Source organism: Ranitomeya variabilis, chromosome 3 (genome assembly GCF_051348905.1).
Source record: "Ranitomeya variabilis isolate aRanVar5 chromosome 3, aRanVar5.hap1, whole genome shotgun sequence".
NCBI lineage: Eukaryota > Metazoa > Chordata > Amphibia > Anura > Dendrobatidae > Ranitomeya > Ranitomeya variabilis.
This window is the reverse complement of record NC_135234.1, coordinates 246,096,519-246,121,626: the sequence shown is the minus strand read 5'-3', so window position 1 is coordinate 246,121,626 and position 25,108 is coordinate 246,096,519. Positions and strand designations below refer to the sequence as shown.

General features: G+C 42.9%; 1 protein-coding gene across 5 annotated transcripts in view; it reads right to left on the bottom strand.

The window, feature by feature from the left end:
• The window catches only part of CUEDC1 (CUE domain containing 1), a 258,696-nt gene that overhangs the window by 74,238 nt on the left and 159,350 nt on the right, over positions 1-25,108 (bottom strand). For all 5 annotated transcript variants that reach the window (XM_077295341.1, XM_077295339.1, XM_077295340.1 and 2 more), the window contains 2 exons: positions 24,536-24,662; positions 700-883 (listed from right to left, as the gene is read on the bottom strand). In XM_077295341.1, the coding sequence (XP_077151456.1) occupies positions 700-883; positions 24,536-24,662 (311 nt within the window). The remainder of the gene's footprint in view (positions 1-699; positions 884-24,535; positions 24,663-25,108) is intronic.

The following is a 25,108-nucleotide window of genomic DNA, read 5'->3' as shown; positions in this document are numbered from 1 at the left end:
ACACACTTCTAGATGGGAAATGTAATGAATAACATTTTGATTGTAGATTGCAGATGGCTGATCATCCCTATTTTGTAACTTTGGTTTGCCAACTGATAAGAATCAAGAATGCCCACAAGGTTTTACCTGGACCCTCGAGTAGAAGAGCCTTAAGCATATCAAGAATAATGACAGATCTTAAGATTGCTCCCAAAAGCACTAGAACTATGCTCTTGGGATTTCGTACGACTAGTAAGAGGTCACCCGCAAAAGCCATGACTTTAATTTCTAATTTGCCTTTGGAAATGCTCAAGTGTAGACGCAGAAGTGGAAGTACCGTAGTTTATAAATGTTGAAACGGGGATCTATCACTATGTTAAAAAATATTGTAGGAGGGAGATCATTGTCTGGTGTCTCCGAATATGTGTATAGGGATATAATTTGTATGATATATAGTTAATGGCATATTTCCCTTCAGTGTGTTAGGGCCTTTAGCACATACAGAATTAATGACAATATCTTTACTCTGCTTCCCTGAGAAATGCTCAGCTCTATCTCAAGTAGAGAGACAAGCATGTTTTATGCATAGTTCTTTACAGATGACCTTGTAATTACAACTGCTCTAATTAAACTTGGTTCCACAGGGATTTTTTTCCTGATTTCTTCCCTGCAGAGTTATCTGTCCTTTGATGTTATAATTTAAAGTTGTTGTTTTTTTACCTCTTTCAAGTGCAAGGAGAAATTCCCTGTTTCTCTGAAGTTCTCTCATGAACTCTTCATTCTGTAAGAAAAGCGCAATCCTCTCATCTTGTAAATACTGCTTAAGCTTCCGCTCCTGGTCCATGGAGCCATGCTCTTTTTTGGAGTCTTCTTGCGGTTTTGAAGAAGGTCCATGTTGGCAGCCCTGATGGATATAAAAAAACATCCCTTTATTATTTGAAACTTTACAATGAAACCAAATAAGGAGACTTGCTGGCAGAGTGCTGGCTAAACCTTGAAGCCAGGAGCACAATTCTGGACCGTCGTAAAGCTGTGGGACATGGAGACTTCTAGAATTCCACAGAAATGATGTAAAGTCAAATTCAGCAACTACAACAGGGTACTGGAGTACAAATCTTATATTATTTGCAACTCACCAAAGCTGGAGTCGTCTGCAGCTTAGTTGTGACCCAGTGTGATGTAATAACGGAATACTGCAGGAATGTCCCACATTGGGGGAGATCAGCTAAACGAATTTTCCCAAAACATCATTATGTATTTTGAGTTAGGTTTAGGATAGTCTAAAGATGCAACAAATTAACCCCTTAACGACCATCGATACGCCTTTTAGTGGCGGCAGTTAAAGGCACTTCTTTCTCAGCGCAGCTTTTTAATAGCGCTGAGAAATAAGGGTATCGTGCCCCCCAGCGCCAGTACCTTTCACAAGTTTTAGTATGTTCAACTGGTCACATCACGGAATAGTGGCAGCAATGCATAAAAAAAATGTTTTTATTTTTTAATTTCTCATCTACATTGAACAGATATTACAGAAGTTTGTGAAGCTAAGATTCTTTTTTTTTTTCAAAAGACCAACAGGATGTTATCTCTGGGGGTATTTATTCATCCTCTGCATGAGGTTGACCCATCACAAGCATAAAGTGTAACGCAGAAGGGGGAAAAAAAAAATGCACCCGTAGGTCAGACCCAGCTTTCTGTGTGATATGGAAAACAGTTGTGTCTATCCAGGTCCACTGCTAGTTATAGCTGCTGGTTATCACTGTGCAGGAGGGGAAAGCAGGTCTGTGTGTCATTATAAACACCTCTGGCAGATCTCATCTCACAGTGCTGTGGGCTTTACTCTACACCTTCTCACACCACAATGACTGCTGAGAGAGGAGAGCTGCAAGAGGTGTTTGTAATGAAACACAGCCCTGCTCTCCTTCACTGATCTCACTGCTGGTACCTACTATTATCACAATCCAGAGACATGAGTAGAGCAGAGCCTTGTGTCATTACAAAACCCTATGCAGCATCATAGCAGTGTGAGGGGAGGGAAAGTACAGCAGAGCTGACAGAGCTGTTGGAGGTGTTTGTAATGACACTTTCACCTGCTCTCCTCCCCCAACACAGTAATAGCAGTCAGTTTGATCAGTGAGGAGAGCAGTGCTGTGTGTCATTATATGTCTTTTCGTCTAATCACGCCTATCCTTAAAAAGCCAACCCTCGACCCAACTGTTATGTCCAGCTATCGCCCAATATCGCTGCTCCCATTCGCTTCCAAACTCCTGGAGCAGCACATCCACACTGAACTTTCCTCCCACCTCTCATCTAACTTGTTCTTTGACAATTTACAATCTGGTTTCCGTCCCCATCATTCCACTGAGACTGCCCTGACCAAAATTACTAATGACCTACTTACAGCCAAAGCTAACAGACAATACTCTATACTTCTCCTTCTAGACCTGTCCTCTTCTTTCGACACAGTTGACCACTGCCTCCTACTACAGATCATCTCTTCCTTTGGCATCAAAGACCTCACCCTATACTGGATCTCCTCATATCTGTCCAACCGCACATTCAGCGTCTCCCACTTCCACACTAACTCCTCATCCCCTCTTTTTGTTGGAGTCTCCCAAGGCTCTGTTCTAGGACCCCTACTCTTCTCAATCTATACACTTGGTCTGGGACAACTCAAAATCCAATGGATTCCAGTACCACCTTTATGCTGATGACACTCAGATCTACCTCTCTGGCCTAGACGTCACCTCTCTGCTGTCCAGAATCCCAGAGTGTCTATTAGCCATATCCTCCTTCTCCTCTCGCTTCCTCAAACTCAATATGGACAAATCTGAACTCATCATCTTTCCTCCATCTCACAGATATTCCTTACCTGATCTATCACAATAAATGACATCACGCTTTCCCCAGTACCGGAAGTACACTGCCTCGGAGTAACCCCTGACTCTGCCCTGTCCTTCAAACAACACATCCAAGCTCTTTCCACCTCCTGTCGCCTCCAGCCCAAAAATATCTCCAAAATCTGTCCTTTCCTCAACCCTCAATCTACTAAAATAGTTGTGCATGCCTTCATCATTTCCCCCCTCGACTACCGCACCGTATAGCAGGGGTGGGCAATTAATTTTCACGAGGCGCCACATGAGAGACCATGACTGTTATGGAGGGTCGAACCAATAGGCCGAAATTAATTCTACTCAATGTTAATATCGATATATTATAGTTATTATTTATATATATAATTGTCTAAGGGTTTTTCTGTCTGTCTGTCCTGGAAATCCTGGCGGCCTCGACCAATCAGAGACGGGCACAGCATGGCGACGATGATGTCATAAAGGTTGCCTCGACCAATCAGCGACGGGCACAGTCTGCCGCGAATTCGCCTCGACCAATCAGCGGCGGGCACAGTATCGACGTAGATGTCATAATGGTTGCCATGGCGACGATGATGTCATAAAGGTTGCCTCGACCAATCAGCGACGGGCACAGTCTGCCGCGAATTCTGGAATCATCATTGTCCATATACTACGGGGACATGCATATTCTAGAATACCCGATGCGTTAGAATCGGGCCACAATCTAGTATTATTGATAATTATATAAATATTAATTGTATCACTTAATATTGAGAAAAATTAAGTATGCTGACATCCCCCTATATATTGTTTTCAACCCAAGTATAGCCCCTTCTGTATATAATATGAGCCTTCCAACAGCCCCTTATATTCTGTAAGAGCCCTCACAGCCTCCCCCATATGCGGCATGAGCCCCACATAGCCTCTCCCATATACAGCATGAGCCCCACAGCCTCCCCCATATGCGGCATGAGTACCACACAGCCTCCCTATATACTGCATGTGGCCCCCATAGCCTCTCCATATACTGCATGAGGCCCCCATAGCATCTCCATATACTGCTTGAGGCACCCATAGCCTCCCCATGTGCAGCATAAGGCCCCCATAGCCTCCCCATGTGCAGTATGAGGCCCCCATAGCCTCCCCATGTGCAGCATGAGGCCTTCGTAGCCTCTCCATGTGCAGCATGAGGTCCCCATGTGCAGCATGAGGCCCCCATAGCCTCCCCATGTGCAGCATGAGGCCCTCATAGCCTCCCCATGTGCAGCATGAGGCCCCCATAGCCTCCCCATGTACAGCATGTCACCCCATAGCCTCCCCATGTGCAGCATGATACCCCATAGCCTCCCCATGTGCAGCATGACACCCCATAGCCTCCCCATGTGCAGCATGACACCTCCATAGTCTCCCTATGTGCTGCATGTCACCCCCATAGCTTCCCCATGCTCACCCAAACATCTCGTACTCATGAAAAAAAAAACCCCCACATACTTTGGTCCCATTCCCCGCTGCTCTACTTTTCTCCCTGCCTCCGATGCACTGACTCTCCACAGTACACAGCTGACGCAATGAAATTATGTCATCGCCTCAGCTGTTTCACACGCGGATTGGTGGAGGAACCTCTCCGGATGCCCCTTCACCAATGCAGTCAGCGCCTATGGAGTCAGCGAGCGGGCAGGCACAGAACAGCCCGTGGACCTCTGGTTTCCAGCCCCACGGCTGTTTTGGTCTGCGGGCCAGACAGACTGCCAGAGGACTGGATGTGGCCCACGGGCCACACTTTCCCCAGGTCTGCCGTATTGGATCAAATATTAGTAGTTTTACAAAAGAGAAACCCATTTCTTTATTGATAATGTATAGATAGAAACAAAAATAGTATAAGACTAATGTAGAGCAGCAGATTACCGTAATTTAGATACACATTGTAAATAACAGAACCTCTATTGAGTTCATATGAACAATATGTATTGTCATAGATAACCATAGGAACATGTGATGTCTTTGATAACCATAGGAACCAGCTGCGAACTATGAGCAGCATTTGCATGTAGTTGTGTGGAAATTAATCTCTGGGTGTGACAGCAATTTTTACTGAGCTTTGAGAACAGTATGAATATAGAAAAAGAAAGCGTTTTATCAGAAATGCTTTTATTGTTTGTGTGGATAAGCTTTGACCATTGATATGTTTCTAATTTTCTAGTTAGGGTTTGTTTTCATTTATTTCGGGCATTGATTATCTCCTCCATCCTCTCATCCAGAGGGCACCAGGCTTTCCTCAAGGACTTGGGTGATGTCCTGGACACCACCAAGGAATTTATCTGGTCCCATAATTTGTCATCGTTGGGATGTGAGGTTATATCCCTTTAGACGTCCATCCCTCATTGAGTTGCTATAGCAGCTTTGGAATTCCATCTGAAAAAATATTTTTCAGCAGATCTTCAAGAATAGATGATAAGTTGCTTCCCTATCAATTGGCAATAATTCTTATCCGATATCGGGAGTGCCATTCATTAAATACGTCTGTTTCCAAATTCTATCACGCTCTCATATCATTGATATTCACTAATTAGGCTGCCACTGTACAAACCGGATTTGACGACTATTTAAGATGCCAGCGGAGGTCAGTTACCATCATAACTAAGGGTGCAATACATGTGAAACACATAGATGGGAGGACATCCTCTATCTTAACTTTGCTTATGCATTGTATTTTAAAAAGTTTATCTTTTCACTGAATTGTTATTTTTACCATTAAAGAAAACCTTTTATGAATGAGTTTGTGAAGATGGATCTCCACTGCTATCCATGATGTCCAGGCAGTAACGCCCTCCCTCCTCCAAACAATAATGAAACATAATATGGGCGAGCTGGATTTTTTCTATATTGTTACATCTTTCCATATAATACAAAGAAAGCAGATGCTAAGCTTCTATGGAGGGCATGTTCGTTTTTTCATAGCATTACACCACCCTCTGCTTATGATTGGTCAATGTCATACAGGGTAAAAAACATACACCCCTGGTGAAGAATCTCTTCTAACGCCCCCTTGGTCTTAGTGAAAATTAGCATATACAATTTACAAGCGAATATTTAAGCAACGTAGAGGAGAATTAAAAAAAAACAAAAAACCTTTATTCAGCTCTACAGAATTAATTCCATGATGTGGCCAGTTTAACAAGCTAAAACTGATGAAAGGTCCTCGTTAAAGCTCTAATTAGTCATAAAAAATATAATTCATTGTACAGTATTTCTATGAGGGTTAGATACAACACAAAAGCCACTTAAAATTCTTGACTACAGTCTTCTATATGAACCATTAAACAATTCAGATTGTCTAGAGAATTATAGGACACAATTATTTTGGTTTCTTTACTTCCATAGTGCTTTAAGTGCTGTACACAGACTCAGAAACCATAATCTGATCCAAGTAAAGATTGGTACAGCCTCTATTTGGACAGTCTATGGCAATTTCTAGTAATGCCAGGGGCAATCACATAAGCTGTATGTGAAGAGGATGAAGTGCACGAATCCTTTTAGCTGGATCAGACCTTTGTTACTATGAAAAGTAAGTAAATGAGCTACAAATAGACAATATATAAACAGATAATGTATTGCATAACCTATATGGATCAACAGATAACAGGAAACGCAATTGCATGACTTTTCAAAATACTCTATAGTTTAGGGCTTTGTTCAGCAACGTATTCCAAAAACACTAAAATGAAAAACAAACAAATTTAAAAAAAAGACAACGTATACCACTCTCGGGAGACTATGCTTTTCTATAAGAGGAAATAAAAAAGACTAATATTGTCACACCATATTAGCTGTTTACCAAACCATATTCAAGATACAGTTATAGAATTGATATTGGCATAAAGTGCCGTCTCTCAGCTTTAATTTGAGGGTATTCACATTCTAATTGTAGTAAAGGTTTAAGAATTACAGCCCTTTAATATATAGTTGCCTCTTTTTTAAGGGGACTGTAATTGGACAATTATCTCAAAAGCTCTTTAGTGGGCTGCATGGGCTATTTCCTCGTTAATCCATCCTCAATTAAACAGGTAAAAGGTCTGGAGCTGATTCCAGGTGTCGCATTTTAAATTTGAAAGCGGCTGCTGTGAACCTACAACATGCTGTCAAAGGAGCTCTCAATGGAAGAGAAATATACCATCATTAGGGTCAAAAAAAGAAGAAATACATCAGAAAGATAGCAGAAATGTTAGGAGCTTGGGAACTGAAAAAGACCTCGATGTCCACAGAAGACAACAGTGGTGAATGATGGAAGAATCCTTTCCATGATGAAGAAAAACCCCTTCATAACATTCACCCAAGTGAAGAAAACTCTTCAGGAAGTACCGTAGGTGTTTCCGTATCTAAGGCTAAATTCACATTAGCGTATCTGTGCGCAGTGTATCATCTGCATGCGCAAACGCATGCCAAAACGCATTTAAACGCATGCTTACGCTGCATTTTTTATCCGCATCATCTTACGCATGACGCAAAAAAATGCTGCGTGTGCATGCGTTTTTGCCTGCGTTTGCGTTGTTCATGAGCATGCGTTTGATATTTCCAGGAGAATTTGTGTGTGCTTTTCCAGTAGAATTTCCTTGACACAAGCCACACATAATTGGTGTTTCAATCAGTTCCTGGACATGCTCAGTCTGAAGTACGCATGCGCATCAAACGCATGCATACGCATGTCCTTGCGTACCAATGGGTTCCCATAGACAGTAATGCTTTGTTTTGACGCACTCATCCACATGCGCATGAATGCACATATTTGACAAGTCAAAAAATGCAACATGCTGCGTTCGACGGGCACCGCAAAACAACGCATGCGGACGCATCCGCATACAAACTGATGCAAACCCATGTCCCTGCGTACACAATGTTAAATATAGGTACGCAAGACGCATGCGGATCTGTACGCAGACATACGCTGCGCATAGATAAGCTAATGTGAACTCGGCCTTAGTCTAACAAATAGATGACTTTATGAGAGCAAATACAGAGAGTTCACCACAAGATGCAAACATTAATCAGCTTTAAAAATAGAAAGGTTAGATTATTATTGCCAAAAAACATCTAAAAGAAACCAGCCCAGTTCTGGAATAGCCTACTTTAGACAGAAACTAAGATCAACATGTACCAGAATAAAAGGAAGAAACTATGAGGAAGGCTTGGAACGGCTCATGATCCAAAACACACCACATCCTCCGTAAAACATGGTGGAGGCAGTGTGACGGCATGGGCATGCAAGGCTTCCAATGGCACTTGGTAAATAATGTTTATTGATGATGTGAATGAAGACAGAAGCAGACAGATGAATTCTGAGACTGTGAACAGGTCTATACTTTCTGCTCAGATTCAACCAAATGCAAAAAGGTTGATTGAATGTCGCTTCGCAGTATAGATGAGTAATGACCCAAAATATACTGCAAAAGCAACACAGGATTTTTTGCTGGCAAATAAGTGAAATATCCTAAAAAGGCCAAGTCAATCTCCAGATCTCAACCTGATGGAGAATACATTGCATTACATGCTTGCGGATTGGGGTGCAGAATTTTCTGCACAAAAAAATCTGCATCTCCTGGCAGAAAACGCAGGTTCAGATTTGATGCGTTTTTTATAGCAATTTTGTGCGTTTTTGTTGCAGATTTCGTGCGGATTTCATGCGTTTTTTACCCTTGCAGATTTCTATAATGGAAGGGTGCAGAAACGCTGCAGATCTGCACAAAAGTGACATGCTCCTTCTTTTGATCGGCAGCTTTTTCCATGCGGAATCTTCCACACCATTAGCACAGCATTTTTTTTTTCCCATTGAATTACATTGTACTGTAAATCACTTTGCTGATCTGCAGCGTTTCTGCGCAGAAAAAAACACTGCGGATCCGCACTAAATCCGCATCATGTGCACATAGCATTAGGCAGAAAGACCCACAAGCAAACAACAACTGAAGCCAGCTGTAGTAAAGGACTGGCAGAGCATCACAAAGGAGGGAACCCAGCGTTAGCTGACGTCCATGGCTTCCAGTCTTCAGACTGTCTGCCTAGAAAGGATTCTCTACAAAGTATTAAAAATGAACATTTTATTTATGGTAAATATAATTTTTCCAATTACTTCTGAACCCCTGAATTGAGGAGGCTTTGTAGAAAAATGGTTACAATTCCTAAATGTTTCACAGGATATTTTTGTTCAACCCCCAATACACTTCTACACTTCAATTGAATCTCAGTTGTTTCATTTTAAATCAAAAACACTGCCATGTCAAGCCAAATCACAAAGATTCAGCCATTGTCAAAATATATCAGATACAATTTCTGATCTACAGGTCAGGGAGCATTTGGGATGCAGTGATAATAACATGGCAAGTTTCAATGTAAATGTTCAATCAAACATTCAAAAGGGGAAATGCCAAAATCTGGAACTTTAGGAAAGCTGATTGCAACAAAAGCGTATTCATCTAAACTGGGACCACGTCATGGTAACTGGGGATACCAAACATAAATGGGGCATTTTTAAGGAAATACTATTAGAATCTGGCAGAAAACTTATACCCTTGGTATTAAAATGTTAAGGAATAAAAAGAAACCATTACGGATAAATAAAGTTTAATATGACAAAAACAAAGGGCATTCAAAATCCTGAAACGACGGGAATACCGAAATAGCATTTCAGGAGTATAAAGATCTATATAAGAAATGGAAAAAAGAAAATCAAGCTAGCAAAGTTAACTTCAGAGAAACAAATTGACAACAACATTAAAATAAATCACAATTTTTTTTATAAATACATCAATGACAAAAAGAAAAAAACAGATGGTAGAGGCCCCTTAAAAGATGACAATAACAAGATAATTATAGAGAACAAAGAAAAGGCTGAGATATTAAACAGGCGCTTTTCATCCATGTTCACCAATGAATTGTCTATTCCAGCGATCATTCAACAGTCCACAACCTGATACAACCAGTTTAACACAAAAAAAAGTACACCTACGTCTGAGCAATTTAAACATTTACAAATCCCCCTGCCCAGATGGCATTCATAAAAGGATACTGAGGGAATTGAGCTCAATAATTGACAGACCACTGTATCTCATATTCTTTGACTCTCTTGTAACCGGTGTGGTGCAATGGGATTGGAGGATGATGGTACAGATATTTAAGAAAGGTAAGAAGGTAAGTTACCGTTCGGTAAGCCTGACATCAATAGTGTGCAAATTTTTTTAGGGCATTATAAGAGATGACCTGAAAAAATACAGGTGTTTCTCACAAAATTAGAATATAATCAAAAAGTTAATATATTTCAGTTCTTCAATACAAAAAGTGAAACTCGAATACTATATAGAGTCATTACAAACAAAGTGATCTATTTCAAGTGTTTATTTCTGTTAATGTTGATTATGGCTTACAGCGAATGAAAACCCAAAAGTCATTAGCTCAGTAAATTAGAATACTTTATAACACCAGCTTGAAAAATTATTTTAAAATCCGAAATGTTGGCCTACTGAAATGCATATTCAGTAAATGCACTCAATACTTGGTCGGGGCACCTTTTGCATTAATGCAGCGTGGCATGGTGGCGATCAGCCTGTGGCACTGCTGAGGTGTTATGGAAGCCCAGGTTGCTTTGATAGCAGCCTTCAGCTCATCTGCATTGTTGGGTCTGGTGTCTCTCATCTTCCTTTTAACAATACCCAATAGATTCTCTAAGGTCAGGCGAGTTTGCTGGCCAATCAAGCACAGTGATACTGTTGTTGTTAAACCAGGTATTGGTACTTTTGGCAGTGTGGACAGGTGCAGAGTCCTGCTGAAGAATGGAATTTCCATCTCCAAAAAGCTTGTCGGCAGAGGAAAGCATGTAGTGCCCTAAAATTTCCTGGTAGATGGCTGCGTTGACTTTGGTCTTGAGAAAATACAGTGGACCTACAGCAGCAAATGATATGGCTCCCCAAACCATCACAGATTGTGGAAACTTCACACAGCTTGGATTGTGAACCTCTCCTCTCTTCTTCCCGACTCTGGGACCTTGATTTCCAAATGAAATGCAAAATTTGATTTAATCCGAAAACAACACCTTTTACCGCTGAGCAACAGTCCAGTTCTTTTTCTACTTGGCCCAAGTAAGACACTTCTGGCGTTGTCTATAGGTCATGAGTGGCTTGACACAAGGAATGTGACACTTATAGCCCTTGTCCTGGATACGTCTCAGTGGCGGCTCTTAAAGCAATGACTCCAGCAGCAGTCCACTCCTTGTGAATCTCCCCCAAATTTTTGAATGGCATTTTCTTAATAATCCTTTCAAGGCTGCGGTTATCCCGGTTGCTTGTGCACCATTTTCTACCATTTTACTTCCACTCAACTTTCCATTAATATGCTTGGAAACGGCACTCTGAACAGCCAGCTCTTTTAGCAATGACCTTTTGTGGCTTACCCTCCTTGTGGAGTGTGTCAATGACTGCCTTCTGGACTTCTGTCAAGTCAGCAGTCTTCCCCATGATTGTGGAGCCTACTGAAACAGACTAAGGGACCTTTTTAAACACTTAGGAAGCCTTTGCAGATGTTTTTTGTTAATTATTCTAATTTACTGAGATAATGACTTTTGGGTTTTTATTGGCTGTAAGCCATAATCATCAACATTAGCGGAAATAAACACTTGAAATAGATCACTATATAATATATGAGTTTCACTTTTTGTATTGAAGAACTGAAGTAAATTAACTTTTTGATGATATTCTAATTTTGTGAGAAACACCTGTATGTTTAATCCCGTGACCACTTGGTCTCGCTTCTGGCACGAGAGAATCCTCACACCATATGCTGTGCACAATGTGAAAGTTCACAAAGTGTGCAGTCACATAGATTTACTGCAGGCTTGTAAAAAGCCTGAACAACCCCTTTAAGAATGCAAGATGTAGCACCTTGGCTATGTAAAGTAGTAGATACAGTTAGATCCAGAAATCATATGTAACAGAGTGTCACCCCCAGCCGGTACACATGGACCATACTGTAATCAGGCTTACATTAGCATTCCTTGTCCTGTATCTGGTGGGGGCATGCTTGTCTTTGTTCCCCTCTGAAGGGGGCATCTCCAATACACAAACCTGTAGAGAGACTGCAGACAGGGTTTCTGGAACATTCTTAATCCTTGGAGCTATGTTTAAGGGAGTGGGTGTTGGGATCAGCCCCTTTTGTTGGGCAGAGATACTTAAGGTACCTTCACACTAAACAACTTTACAACGAGAACGACAACGATCCGTGACGTTGCAGCGTCCTGGATAGCGATCTCATTGTGTTTGACACGCAGCAGCGATCTGGATCCCGCTGTGATATCGCTGGTCAGAACTAGAAGTCCGGAACTTTATTTGGTCGTCAGATCGGCGTGTATCGTCGTGTTTGACAGCAAAAGCAACGATGTGAGCAATGTTAAACATGGAGCTAACGACCTGTGAGAACGATAAGTGAGTCACCGCTACATCACAGGATCGCTCCTGCATCGTTGTGGAGCTGATGTGTTTGACATCTCTACAGCGACCTAAACAGCGACGCTGCAGCGATCGGATCGTTGTCTATATCGCTGCAGCGTCGCTGAGTGTGACGGTACCTTAAGAGTGGTAGGACAATAAGCCACATCTTCTGTTAGTTGATGCTGTGTGGTTTGAAGGACAAGGATCTGCAGCTGCATCCTGGTATTATGTATGGAAATTGGAGATCATTTTGCCACATGGATTTGTGATGTCTCAATACCAAACTGGATTTAAGGACTGAATATGAAGACTGTTGTTGTGTGGTGACTTGCGAAGGGCTGGGATCTTATGCTGAAGCGAGATCCCGATGACCCTGTGTATTGTGAGAAGCTGCCACGTGGGACTGTGTTGTGTCCCTCATTTGCTGGAGCCATTGAATTCACACAAGGACTATTTCTACTTCCCTGGCGTCGGATTGCCATGTGGCGCCCCTGGAACTGCTCTCTGTGTGTGGACTACTTACAGACGCTGCAGAATTACTTTCATTTGAGTTGTCTTAGTTCCCTGTTCCAATACATTTTGTTGGATTGTTTATCGGCCTGGTGTCTCTTCCTGCTCTGTCGCATACCCCATCACATCATAGTTACATAGTTAAATAGATTGAAAAAAGACCTAGGTCCATCAAGTTCAACATTTCTTCACCAATTGTACATTTAGTCACTAATTTAACTATAACCCCCAATGTTATGTGTATCAAGGAAATCATCCAGCCCTTTTTTAAAAGCCGTTACAGTGTCTGCCATTACAGCCCCAATTGTAAAGAAAACCCTTTCTTATTTAGCTGCTGGAATCTCCTTTATCCACCCTAGTCCTTAGTATGATTTTTGGAAGTGCCACAGGCTAAACGCCTCCATGTCCTGCCAGGACCCGTAGAAGCGCAATCGCGCAAAATGGCCGTCATCCTCGTATTCCACATGTGACTCCCCTGCTGAGGATGTTTTAAACTGTTTCAATGAAAATCGGATTTTATAGGACAGTGAGTGCCATCTTCACCTTCTTTCTTGCATGGACTATTGGCATTGTATTTCTTCTTGATTGACACCCGAGAGCCCGGGCATATATGCCAACAGCGGTATTGACCCCGCAGCTGGGCGTTTTTGGTTCAGGTGATGCAGAGGTGCGGTCTGCTTTTCTCTAATTGTGGAAATATATAATTTAGCCTTGGGCTGCTCTTTCATCTCTATCCACGAATCCACACGTCCATGTTCTCGACTACACTTTCCATGCTATCAGGGCTGGTTTCTAGCCCCATATAAGCCTGGTCTGGTAATGGGATTATATCCAACGAGGAACAGGTGGCAGTCCTAACAGGCTGACCAGGCACTGTTTTACTGGTGCCAGTGAAAGGGGCCCCTCAGCCTGTCAGGGTTGTGAGCGAGTGTGGTGCCAGCGAATGTGTGGGCCACATCTGTTCACTTCCCGTTCCTCTCTGGGCCGGTGTGCACAGAGGATATCTGTGTAAAAATGTGCCAAGCTGACCTTACGTGGCCCCAGGGGGTGTGGAACACAACGTTGGTGCAAGCTAGGAGAGCATACCATGTGATCCCTCAGACGTGATAGAGACATTGGGTGGGGTGGCGAGATGCATGTTCTTCACATGTGGTGGCATGTGCAAAAAAAAATGCTGCATTCAAGACACCAGTCTTTCAGCTTTTTCTATGCTCTTTGCAGCATTTTTTGGTGCAGATTACATATGTGCTTTATGTACAGTATACATTTAATAAAGTTTGTTTTCCCCAGTAAAAACGCTTCAAAAGTACAGTGACAACACTGTGAAAAACACTGCGTTTTTTGCAGTGTTTTCTCACTTTCTCATTAATTTCTATGGCTAAAAAAATGCAGAAAGAATTAACATGCTACAGATTTTAGAAACGCTGCAGTTTTTAAATTCAGTCAGAAAAAAAAACAGGCGTGTGCATGAGATTTCTGAAATCTAAGGTTTTGATGAATTGTGAGAAGCTTTGAATTTGCATTAAAAACCGGCTGCAAAAATGCCACGTGTGAACGTAGCTTAAAAGTACAAACTGCCCCAAGTAATTTACCTCTAAGTCACCTTCTCTCCATAAAACTACTGAAAGGGCTCATGCACAAATTATACCAGACAAGTGCTCTCCTTGGTTTTCACGGATTCTACTGGGCAATGCCAGAGTCCAAATTTGATCTGCGTGCTGGATAAAAATGGGCAATGCAAATGTACACCCGTAAAAAATATAGAGAGAGTGAGGGTGACTCGGTCCTATTTTCATAGACTTGGAAAGTAACTTGGCACACACGTGATCAGATGCTAGTGTGATTTAATAAAAGAGAGTACATACAGACGTTTCGGTCATAGACCTTCTTCAATGTACTAAACAAAATAATAAATTATAAACAAATAAATAAAGTATATACAGTAGATACATACAATTAATGGTCCCATATAGATTCAAGTAACTATAATTCCAACTGCATAGAGTTTGACTACGTACTGGATCTACCAGTCTCTTGTGGAATGCAGTATTTTGAAGAGTCGTGCTAATAAACATGCACTAGTGGTGTAAGGAAACTAATTCATAGTGACCGTTGGAGTGAAAATAAAGTGCATATTGCATTTAAGAGGGGAAAGGAAAAGGAAGACCTACCCTCTCTCAAAGAGAATGTCTGGTAAGCGGATTTTAGGGGAGAATAGACCTGTGAATATGTATGCAATGTCTCAGACTTATAAAACAAGTGGTACTGGTACTCACGAAGAATTTCTTCCTATTTGAGGATAAATTCTACTTACAGAGGAGAGGCACCGCGATGGGTAGTAACGCTGCGCCACCATACGCAAATGCCTACATGGCAGATTACGAAAACAGTACCATTTACGTGAATGACCTTTTCCGCACACACGCAATAGTGTGGAAAAGGTACATTGACGATATATTCTGCATCTGGAATGGCCCTGAAACATCATTGATATCCTTCTTTGGATTCCTCAAGACTTCCTGGCCAGGCCTGGATTTCACTATTACGTATGATCAGGACAAGGTACATTTCCTAGATACCACAATTCTCAAAAACAAAGAAGGGGAACTCTCCACAGATTTACACATCAAACCAACAGATCGTAATAGTCTATTACATTATGACAGCTTCCATCCTAAAAAAATGAGAGACTCAATCCCTAAAACCCAGTTTCAGAGGGTCCATAAAATAGTCTCTGATAAGGACTTACAAATCAAACGACTAGAAGAGATGCGGACAAAATTTCTAGAGAGGGGATATCCCCCGCACACTCTTGATGTCACCACTACAAATCCTTCCCCCAGCAGGAAGAGAGACACGAAACACCGCATCCCCTTCATCCATAACTATCATCCCCTGGTTTATCTACTCCACAAGTCAATCAGACGCCATTGGCACATTCTAGGAGCAGCACACCCAGGGGTCAAAGAATTCACTGAACCTTTCCTTCCCTGCTTCCGTAGACCACGCAATATACGTGACAAATTGGTGAGAGCGGATATAGGGGGTTCACTATCTATACCCAGACAACGTTTCCTTACCAATCCAAGGACAGGCACATTCCCATGCCTACAATGCATACAGTGTAACAATATACAAAGAGGCACGACTGTGTACCATCCACATAATGGAAAGGAATACCCCATTAAAGGCTTTTTCACGTGCGATTCGGCATATGTAGTTTACATAATCAAGTGCCCTTGCGGACTATACTATGTTGGAGAAACAACTCAACCCATCAAACAGAGGATCTCGAAGCACAAATCCACGATAAGATGCAAAAACACCCTGTTACCTATCCCCTACCACTTTATTACCCAGGGCCACACTATTGCCCAGTTAAGATTCCAAGTGATTGAGCAGGTGACACCACCACGTAGAGGGGGTGACAGGATAGGCCTCCTAAAAAAGAGGGAGGCTTACTGGATACATGAACTACAGACTCTAGCCCCAAGGGGACTGAACAGAGACTACGACATCCAGTCCTTCCTCTCTTAAAATTTGACTATCTGAGTGGATCAGGCTTATCGTGTATCTGTAATATGACTCTTACAATGCCAGCCTTGCTGTGAAGTATTGATATCTAACATGTTGATATTATGTATTATGCTTATCATGTATCTGTAAGGTGACTCTTACAATGCCAGCCTTGCGGGGAAATATTGTTATCCAACATGTTGATATTATTCCGTGACTTCCATTCTAATACTTATATCTCTCTCCACAGAATCGGCTTTACTAACATTGTCTGGACTGTATATCACCCCTGCTAAACTCACTGCTATTGGTCACCAAGAACTATCACTTGTCACCACTTGTCAGCCATAGCGATTTTCCACCATTCTGGAAAAGCGGATTATGCATCTCAGAGAACAGGGCACTACCTCACAACGCATGCCCGCAGTGGAACGCACAACCCCACCCACCTCAGGAGTAGTGGAACGCAACTTAGCCACACCCACACGGCCAGGCCACTTCCGGTTGAGCACATCCGGTAGCGCGTCTCTGAGCGCGCATATATACGAAAGCAGGATGGCAGCTTCACCACACTGAGGACTAGCGGTGGACACCGCGTCCATACAGGAACACCTTAGTTAAGCTAGGCACATCATTGCTCACCGAGCACGTTCTCAGACCATAACCCCGGCGTTTCTATAGCAATGTCATTTCTTCCTACAGCGCCTGATTGACGCATAGTCTGTTATTACCACTAACAGAGGTCACAAGGGGTATGTTGGTCTTCAGTCTTTTACCTGAGTTTTCTACCTGAGTCATGTACTACCACTTGTTTTATAAGTCTGAGACATTGCATACATATTCACAGGTCTATTCTCCCCTAAAATCCGCTTACCAGACATTCTCTTTGAGAGAGGGTAGGTCTTCCTTTTCCTTTCCCCTCTTAAATGCAATATGCACTTTATTTTCACTCCAACGGTCACTATGAATTAGTTTCCTTACACCACTAGTGCATGTTTATTAGCACGACTCTTCAAAATACTGCATTCCACAAGAGACTGGTAGATCCAGTACGTAGTCAAACTCTATGCAGTTGGAATTATAGTTACTTGAATCTATATGGGACCATTAATTGTATGTATCTACTGTATATACTTTATTTATTTGTTTATCATTTATTATTTTGTTTAGTACATTGAAGAAGGTCTATGACCGAAACGTCTGTATGTACTCTCTTTTATTAAATCACACTAGCATCTGATCACGTGTGTGCCAAGTTACTTTACAAGATAATATGGTTTGGGCACCTACTTGCGCACCACCCTCAATAGTAGTGCCTACGGCTATTTCTCATAGACTATTTTCATAGACTGACGGAATGAAGAGGAAAAAGAAACCTTTTTTCCGCTCAACCTCTGAGAAAAACTGATGCTACTTTGGTTAGAGTCAGATCAAAATAATCTGACAGTTTTTCTCGTATGGAAAGAAAACAGTCGTGTGCACCTTCCCAAATACAAAGCATATTCTGCCCTAACAAAGGGACATATAGGACAGAAGATGAGAGCCAGAGTTTGGAACTGGATAGTTTTCACTAACTGATTCAGCATTACCATGTGAAAAATTGCTAAAACAATGGAGAGAATGACAGTGAGCCCAGCTAACACCGTCCAGAAAGAGTTCTACATGCTGTCAACCACAGGGGACAAGGAACCACTTGCCTACACTTCTAATTAAGTTTACGCTCCAGTTTAGTGGAAACTGCAGATTTTAAAATGCTCCCAGTAAGAGTGCTCAAACCTTTAACAAAGCTTTTACATTTCCCAAACCCAAAATAAGAAAACAGGCCCAAAACTTAATACCTGGCCCAGACCTAAATAAGTAGCTGAAATGTACAGCTGTTCATAGCAGTGAAAAGTAGAAACGAGAATTCAAATGCACATTTACTGGAAGGTGTGTGTCTTTTCGATGCAATTATCTCCAACTATATATAGATATGGGTCCTGAAAAGGGGTATTCCCATCTCCAAGATCCTATCCCAATATGTAGTAGGTGTAATAATAATAATATTATTAGCAAATACCTAATTAGAAATGTAGTATAGTTTTTCTGATTTACTATGTCTCTTTCCTCATCTGCAGGCATTACAGAACCTTAGGTATTACATGGTTACAACCAATAGCAACCAGCTGTCACTGTATCAGTGGTCGTAACCATGGATAACTGAGGACTTGCACAACAGAAAAAAGACATAGCGAATCCAAAAAACATTACTACATTTCTATTATTATTACTACACCTACATATTGGGATAGGATCTTCGAGATGGGAACACCCCTTTAATCTTTACCTAGGACTCCTGAGTGCATATTTAAAACAGCATTTATCATGAAAATTCTGATACAGAAGGGTACCTTCTTTAATATGCTGCACTCAGAAAGGGTAGCATAATAGACCTGAAAGTCGCAAAGGGAACCTGTCACCAGGTTTGGCCGATACGAGTTACAGCCACCCCCTTTCAGGGCTTATATACAGCATTCTATAATGCTGTGTATAAGCCCCCGATCCGACATGGAAGAGGAAGAGAAGAAAAATAACTTTTATTATACTCAGCTGGGGGCAGTCTGGTCCGATGGGTGTCGCTCTTCTTGGACCAGAACCTCCCATTTTCTTGCGATGCCGTCCTCCTGCTTGCAGGGACACGTCAGCCACATGAAGTAGCAGAAGGATGGCATCACAAGAAGATGGGAGGCGCCGGACCAAGACGAGCGAAGCCCATCGGACCGGACCACCCCCAGGTGAATAAAATCAATGTTATTTTTCTTCTCTTAGAAGGCTGTATATAAGCCCTGAAAGACGCTGGCCGTAACTCGTATCGGCCAAACCTGGGGACAGGTTCCCTTTAAAGCTATATTAACACGTATATATTTAACCCCTTCCCGACCCATGACGCCTATGCGGCGTCATGGAATGATCGCATCCCTGCAGATCGGGTGAAAGGGTTAATTCCTATTTTACCCGATCTGCAGGGAGAGGGGGAGTTGTACTTCAGCCTAGGGGGGTGGCTTTGCCCCCACGTGGCTACGATCGCTCTGATTGGCTGTTGAAAGTGCAACAGCCAATCAGAGCAATTTGCAATATTTCACCTATGAAAATGGTGAAATATTGCAATCCAGCCATGGCCGATGCTGCAATAGCATCTGCCATGGCTGGAAATCATGTTCTGGCCCCCCCACCGCCCCCGATCTCCTCCCCAGTCGTCCGTTATGTGGCCCGGTCCTCTCCGTCCTCCTGTCCGCTTCCCCGTCCTCCTGCCCGCTCCCCCGTGCTCCTGTCCGCTCCCCCCGTCCTCCGATCCCCCCCCCTGTGCTCCGATCCACCCCCTCACCACCCCCTCATACTTACCGATCCTCCCGAAGTCGGTCCGTCTTCTCCCTGGGCGCCGCCATCTTCCAAGATGGCGGGCGCATGCTCAGTGCGCCCGTCGAATCTGCAGGCTGGCAGATTCGTTACAGGTACATTTTGACCGCTGTGGTAGGTTCTACCACAGCGATCAAAATAAAAAAATAATAAATAAACCCCCCCCTTTATCACCCCCATAGGTAGGGACAATAATAAAATAAAGAAAATATTTTTTTTTCTTTTTCCACTAGGGTTAGGGTTAGAACTAGGGTTAGAACTAGGGGTAGGGTTAGGGGTAGGGTTAGGGTTACGGGTAGGGTTAGGGTTAGGGGTAGGGTTATGGCATGTGCACACAGAGCGGATCGGCCGCGGATCCGCAGCGGATCGGCCGCGGATCCGCAGCGGATCGGCAGCGGATCCGCAGCGGATCGGCCACGGATCCGCAGCGGATCGGCCGCGGATCCGCAGCGGATCGGCCGCGGATCTGCAGCGGATCGGCCGCGGATCCGCAGCGGATCAGCAGCGGATCCGCAGCGGATTGGCCGCGGATCTGCAGCGGATTGGCAGCGGATTGGCCGCGGATCCGCAGCAGATCCGCAGCGGATTGGCCGCGGATCTGCAGCGGATTGGCAGCGGATTGGCCGCGGATCCGCAGCGGATTGGCCGCGGATCCGCAGCGGATTGGCCGCTGCGAATTCGAAGCAGTTTTCCATCAGGTTTACAGTACCATGTACACCTAAGGAAAACCAAATCCGCTGTGCCCATGGTGCGGAAAATTCCGTGCAGAAACGCTGCATTGTATTTTCCGCAGCATGTCAATTCTTTGTGCGGATTCCGCAGCGTTTTACACCTGTTCCTCAATAGGAATTCGCAGGTGAAATCCGCACAAAAAAACACTGGAAATCTGCTGTAAATCCGCAGGCAAAACGCAGTGCCTTTTACCTGCAGATTTTTCAAAAATCGTGCGGAAAAATCTCACACGAATCCGCAACGTGGGCACATAGCCTTAGGGTTAGGGTTGGAATTAGAGTTAGGGTTGGAATTAGGGCTAGGGTTTGAAATAGGGTTAAGATTAGGCTTGTGGTTAGGGTTACGGATAGGGTTAGGGGTGTGTTGGGGTTACAGTTGTGGTTAGGGTTGGGATTAGGGTTACGGTTGGGATTAGGGTTAGGATTAGGGTTGGAATTAGGGTTACGGTTGTGTTGCGGTTAGGGTTGTGGTTAGGGGTGTGTTGGGGTTAGGGTTGTGATTAGGGTTATGGCTACAGTTGGGATTAGGATTAGGGGTGTGTTGGGGTTAGTGTTGAAGTTAGAATTGAGGGGTTTCCACTGTTTAGGCACATCAGGGGTCTCCAAACGCAACATGGCGCCACCATTGATTCCAGCCAATCTTGCGTTCAAAAAGTCAAATGGTGCTCCCGCCCTTCCAAGCCCCGACGTGCGCCCAAACAGTGGTTTACCCCCACATTTGGGGTACCAGCGCACTCAGGACAAACTGGGCAACAACTGTTGGGGTCCAATTTCTCCTGTTACCCTTGCAAAAATAAAAAATTACTTGCTAAAACATAATTTTTGAGGAAAGAACAATTATTTTTTATTTTCACGGCTCTGCGTTATAAACTTCTGTGAAGCACTTGAGGGTTGAAAGTGCTCACCACACATCTAGATAAGTTCCTTCGGGGGTCTAGTTTCCAAAATGGGGTCACTTGTGGGGTGTTTCTACTGTTTAGGCACATCAGGGGCTCTGCAAATGCAATGTGACGCCCGCAGACCATTCCATCAAAGTCTGCATTTCAAATGTCACTACTTCCCTTCCGAGCCCTGACGTGTGCCCAAACAGTGGTTTACCCCCACATATGGGGTATCAGCGTACTCAGGAGAAACTGGACAACAACTTTTGGGGTCCAATTTCTCCTGTTACTCTTGCAAAAATAAAAAATTCTGGGCTAAAAAAATATTTTTGAGGAAAGGAAACACATTTATTATTTTCACGGCTCTGCGTTATAAACTTCTGTGAAGCACTTGGGGGTTCAAAGTGCTCACCACACATCTAGATAAGTTCCCTTGGGGGTCTAGTTTCCAAAATGGAGTCACTTGTGGGGAGTTCCTACTGTTTAGGCACATCAGGGGCTCTGCAAACGCAACCTGATGCCCGCAGAGCATTCCATCAAAGTCTGCATTTCAAAACGTCACTACTTCCCTTCCGAACCCCGACGTGTGCCAAAACAGTGGTTTACCCCCACATATGGGGTATCATCGTACTCAGGAGAAACTGGAAAACAACTTTTGGGGTCCAATTTCTCCTATTACCCTTGGGAAAATAAAAAATTGTGGGCTAAAAAATCATTTTTGAGAAAAGAAAAATTATTTTTTATTTTCATGGCTCTGCGTTATAAACTTCTGTGAAGCACTTGGGGGTTCAAAGTGCTCACCACACATCTAGATTAGTTCCTTGGGAGGTCTAGTTTCCAAAATGGGGTCACTTGTGCGGGAGCTCCAATGTTTAGGCACACAGGGGCTCTCCAAACGCGACATGGTGTCCGCTAATGATTGGAGCTAATTTTCCATTCAAAAAGCCAAATGGCGTGCCTTCCCTTCCGAGCCCTGCCGTGCGCCCAAACAGTGGTTTACCCCCACATATGGGGTATCATCGTACTCAGGACAAACTGGACAACAACATTTGGGGTCCAATTTCTCCTATTACCCTTGGGAAAATAAAAAATTCTGGGCTAAAAATCATTTTTGAGGAAAGAAAAATTATTTTTTTATTTTCACGGCTCTGCGTTATAAACTTCTGTGAAGCACCTGGGGGTTATAAGTGCTCACTATGCATCTAGATAAGTTCCTTGGGGGGTCTAGTTTCCAAAATGGGGTCACTTGTAGGGGAGCTCCAATGTTTAGGCACACAGGGGCTCTCCAAACGCGACATGGTGTCCGCTAACGATTGGAGCTAATTTTCCATTCAAAAAGTCAAATGGCACGCCTCCCCTTCCGAGCCTTGCCGTGCACCCAAACAGTGGTTTACCCCCACATATGAGGTATCGGCATACTCAGGAGAAATTGCCCAACAAATTTTAGGATCCATTTTATCCTGTTGCCCATGTGAAAATGAAAGAATTGAGGCTAAAAGAAATTTTGTGTGAAAAAAAAGTACTTTTTCATTTTTGCGGATCAATTTGTGAAGCACCTGGGGGTTTAAAGTGCTCACTATGCCTCTAGATGAGTTCCTTGGGGGGTCTAGTTTCCAAAATGGGGTCACTTGTGGAGGAGCTCCAATGTTTAGGCACACAGGGGCTTTCCAAACGTGACATGGTGTCCGCTAACGATGGAGATAATTTTTAATTCAAAAAGTCAAATGGCGCTCCTTCCCTTCCGAGCCTTACCATGTGCCCAAACAGTGGTTTACCCCCACATGTGAGGTATTGGTGTACTCAGGAGAAATTGCCCAACAAAATTTAGGATCCATTTTATCCTGTTGCCCATGTGAAAATGAAAAAATTGAGGCTAAAATAATTTTTTTGTGAAAAAAAAGTACTTTTTCATTTTTACGGATCAATTTGTGAAGCACCTGGGGGTTTAAAGTGCTCACTATTCTTCTAGATAAGTTCCTTGGGGGGTCTAGTTTCCAAAATGGGGTCACTTGTGGGGGAGCTCCAATGTTTAGGCACACGGGGGCTCTCCAAACGCGACATGGTGTGCGCTAAAGATTGGAGCCAATTTTTCATTGAAAAAGTCAAATGGCGCTCCTTCCCTTCCGAGCCCTGCCGTGCGCCCAAACAGTGGTTTACCCCCACATATGAGGTATCAGTGTACTCAGGACAAATTGGACAACAACGTCCGTGGTCCAGTTTCTCCTTTTACCCTTGGGAAAATAAAAAAATTCTCGCTAAAATATCATTTTTGTGACTAAAAAGTTAAATGTTCATTTTTTACTTCCATGTTGCTTCTGCTGCTGTGAAACACCTGAAGGGTTAATAAACTTCTTGAATGTGGTTTTGAGCACCTTGAGGGGTGCAGTTTTTAGAATGGTGTCACTTTTGGGTATTTTCAGCCATATAGAACCCTCAAACTGACTTCAAATGTGAGGTGGTCCCTAAAAAAAATGGTTTTGTAAATTTTGTTGTAAAAATGAGAAATCACTGGTCAAATTTTAACCCTTATAACTTCCTAGCAAAAAAAACATTTGTTTCCAAAATTGTGCTGATGTAAAGTAGACATGTGGGAAATGTTATTTATTAACTATTTTGTGTCACATAACTCTCTGGTTTAACAGAATAAAAATTCAAAATGTGAAAATTGCGAAATTTTCAAAATTTTTGCCAAATTTCCGTTTTTTTCACAAATAAACTCAGAAATTATCGACCTAAATTTACCACTAACATGAAGCCCAATATGTCATGAAAAAACAATCTCAGAATCGCTAGGATCCGTTGAAGCGTTCCTGAGTTATTACCTCATAAAGGGACACTGGTCAGAATTGCAAAAAACGGCAAGGTCATGAAGGGGTTAAGGGACATGTGGTGGCTATCATACTGTGGGACTGTCATTCTGTATCTAAAGGGGCTGTGGTGGCCATCATATTGTATGTAGGAAAATGTGGAGCCATCGTTCTGTATGTATGGGGCAGTAGGGCTATCATTATGTATGTAGGGGAACAGTGGGGCCATCATACTGTGCACAGAGGACCTGTCTCTACTAGCAGTGTGGAAGAGTTTTCAGCCGAGACCAGAAGTGTGGTTCAGCAGTGGATCAGCATGACACTTATTGGAAGAAAGTGGCTATGATTTTTAATCCTGGAAAATCTTTTATCAATGCCATTATTATCTTGTCTCACCTGTATACTGTCCATCTGCTGGGGTAATATGCGAAGAAAATCATCGGGCAAGCTTCCTAATAGAGGGGGGTTCCAGTTCCTGCACAGTTTTGGTACCTGAGAGCCATTGGCTGGCAAGACATCAGTCCTATTTTAAAATAATGAGAAATTACTTTCTAACAAAAATTATAATTCACAGATCGCAACCAATTATATTGTCGCATGAGTAAGATAGATAGCCACTCTGTGATTATCACTGGCTTAGAGACTTCCTATGATGGAAACCTCTATTCAGTGCCAATAGAGGCCACAGGAAGTATACCATGGCTTCTTCTACAATAAAGATCTCTCACTTTCATTCACTTAATGATGAAATATTTCATATCCAACCGGAGAGCTTCACAAGCTTGGCAGAGACTCCAGAAGGAGTTGAAACGCCACAATATTGGGTGAATAAAAGAGCACTGTATTCTACTACAAACAAACCTGAACAGCAGCAGCACTTTGGAGCACTGCAGCAACTTACAGATCTCATCTTCTAACATGTCAATTTCTCTGAAAAATGTTGCTCATCCTTTTGGATAACTTTGCAGA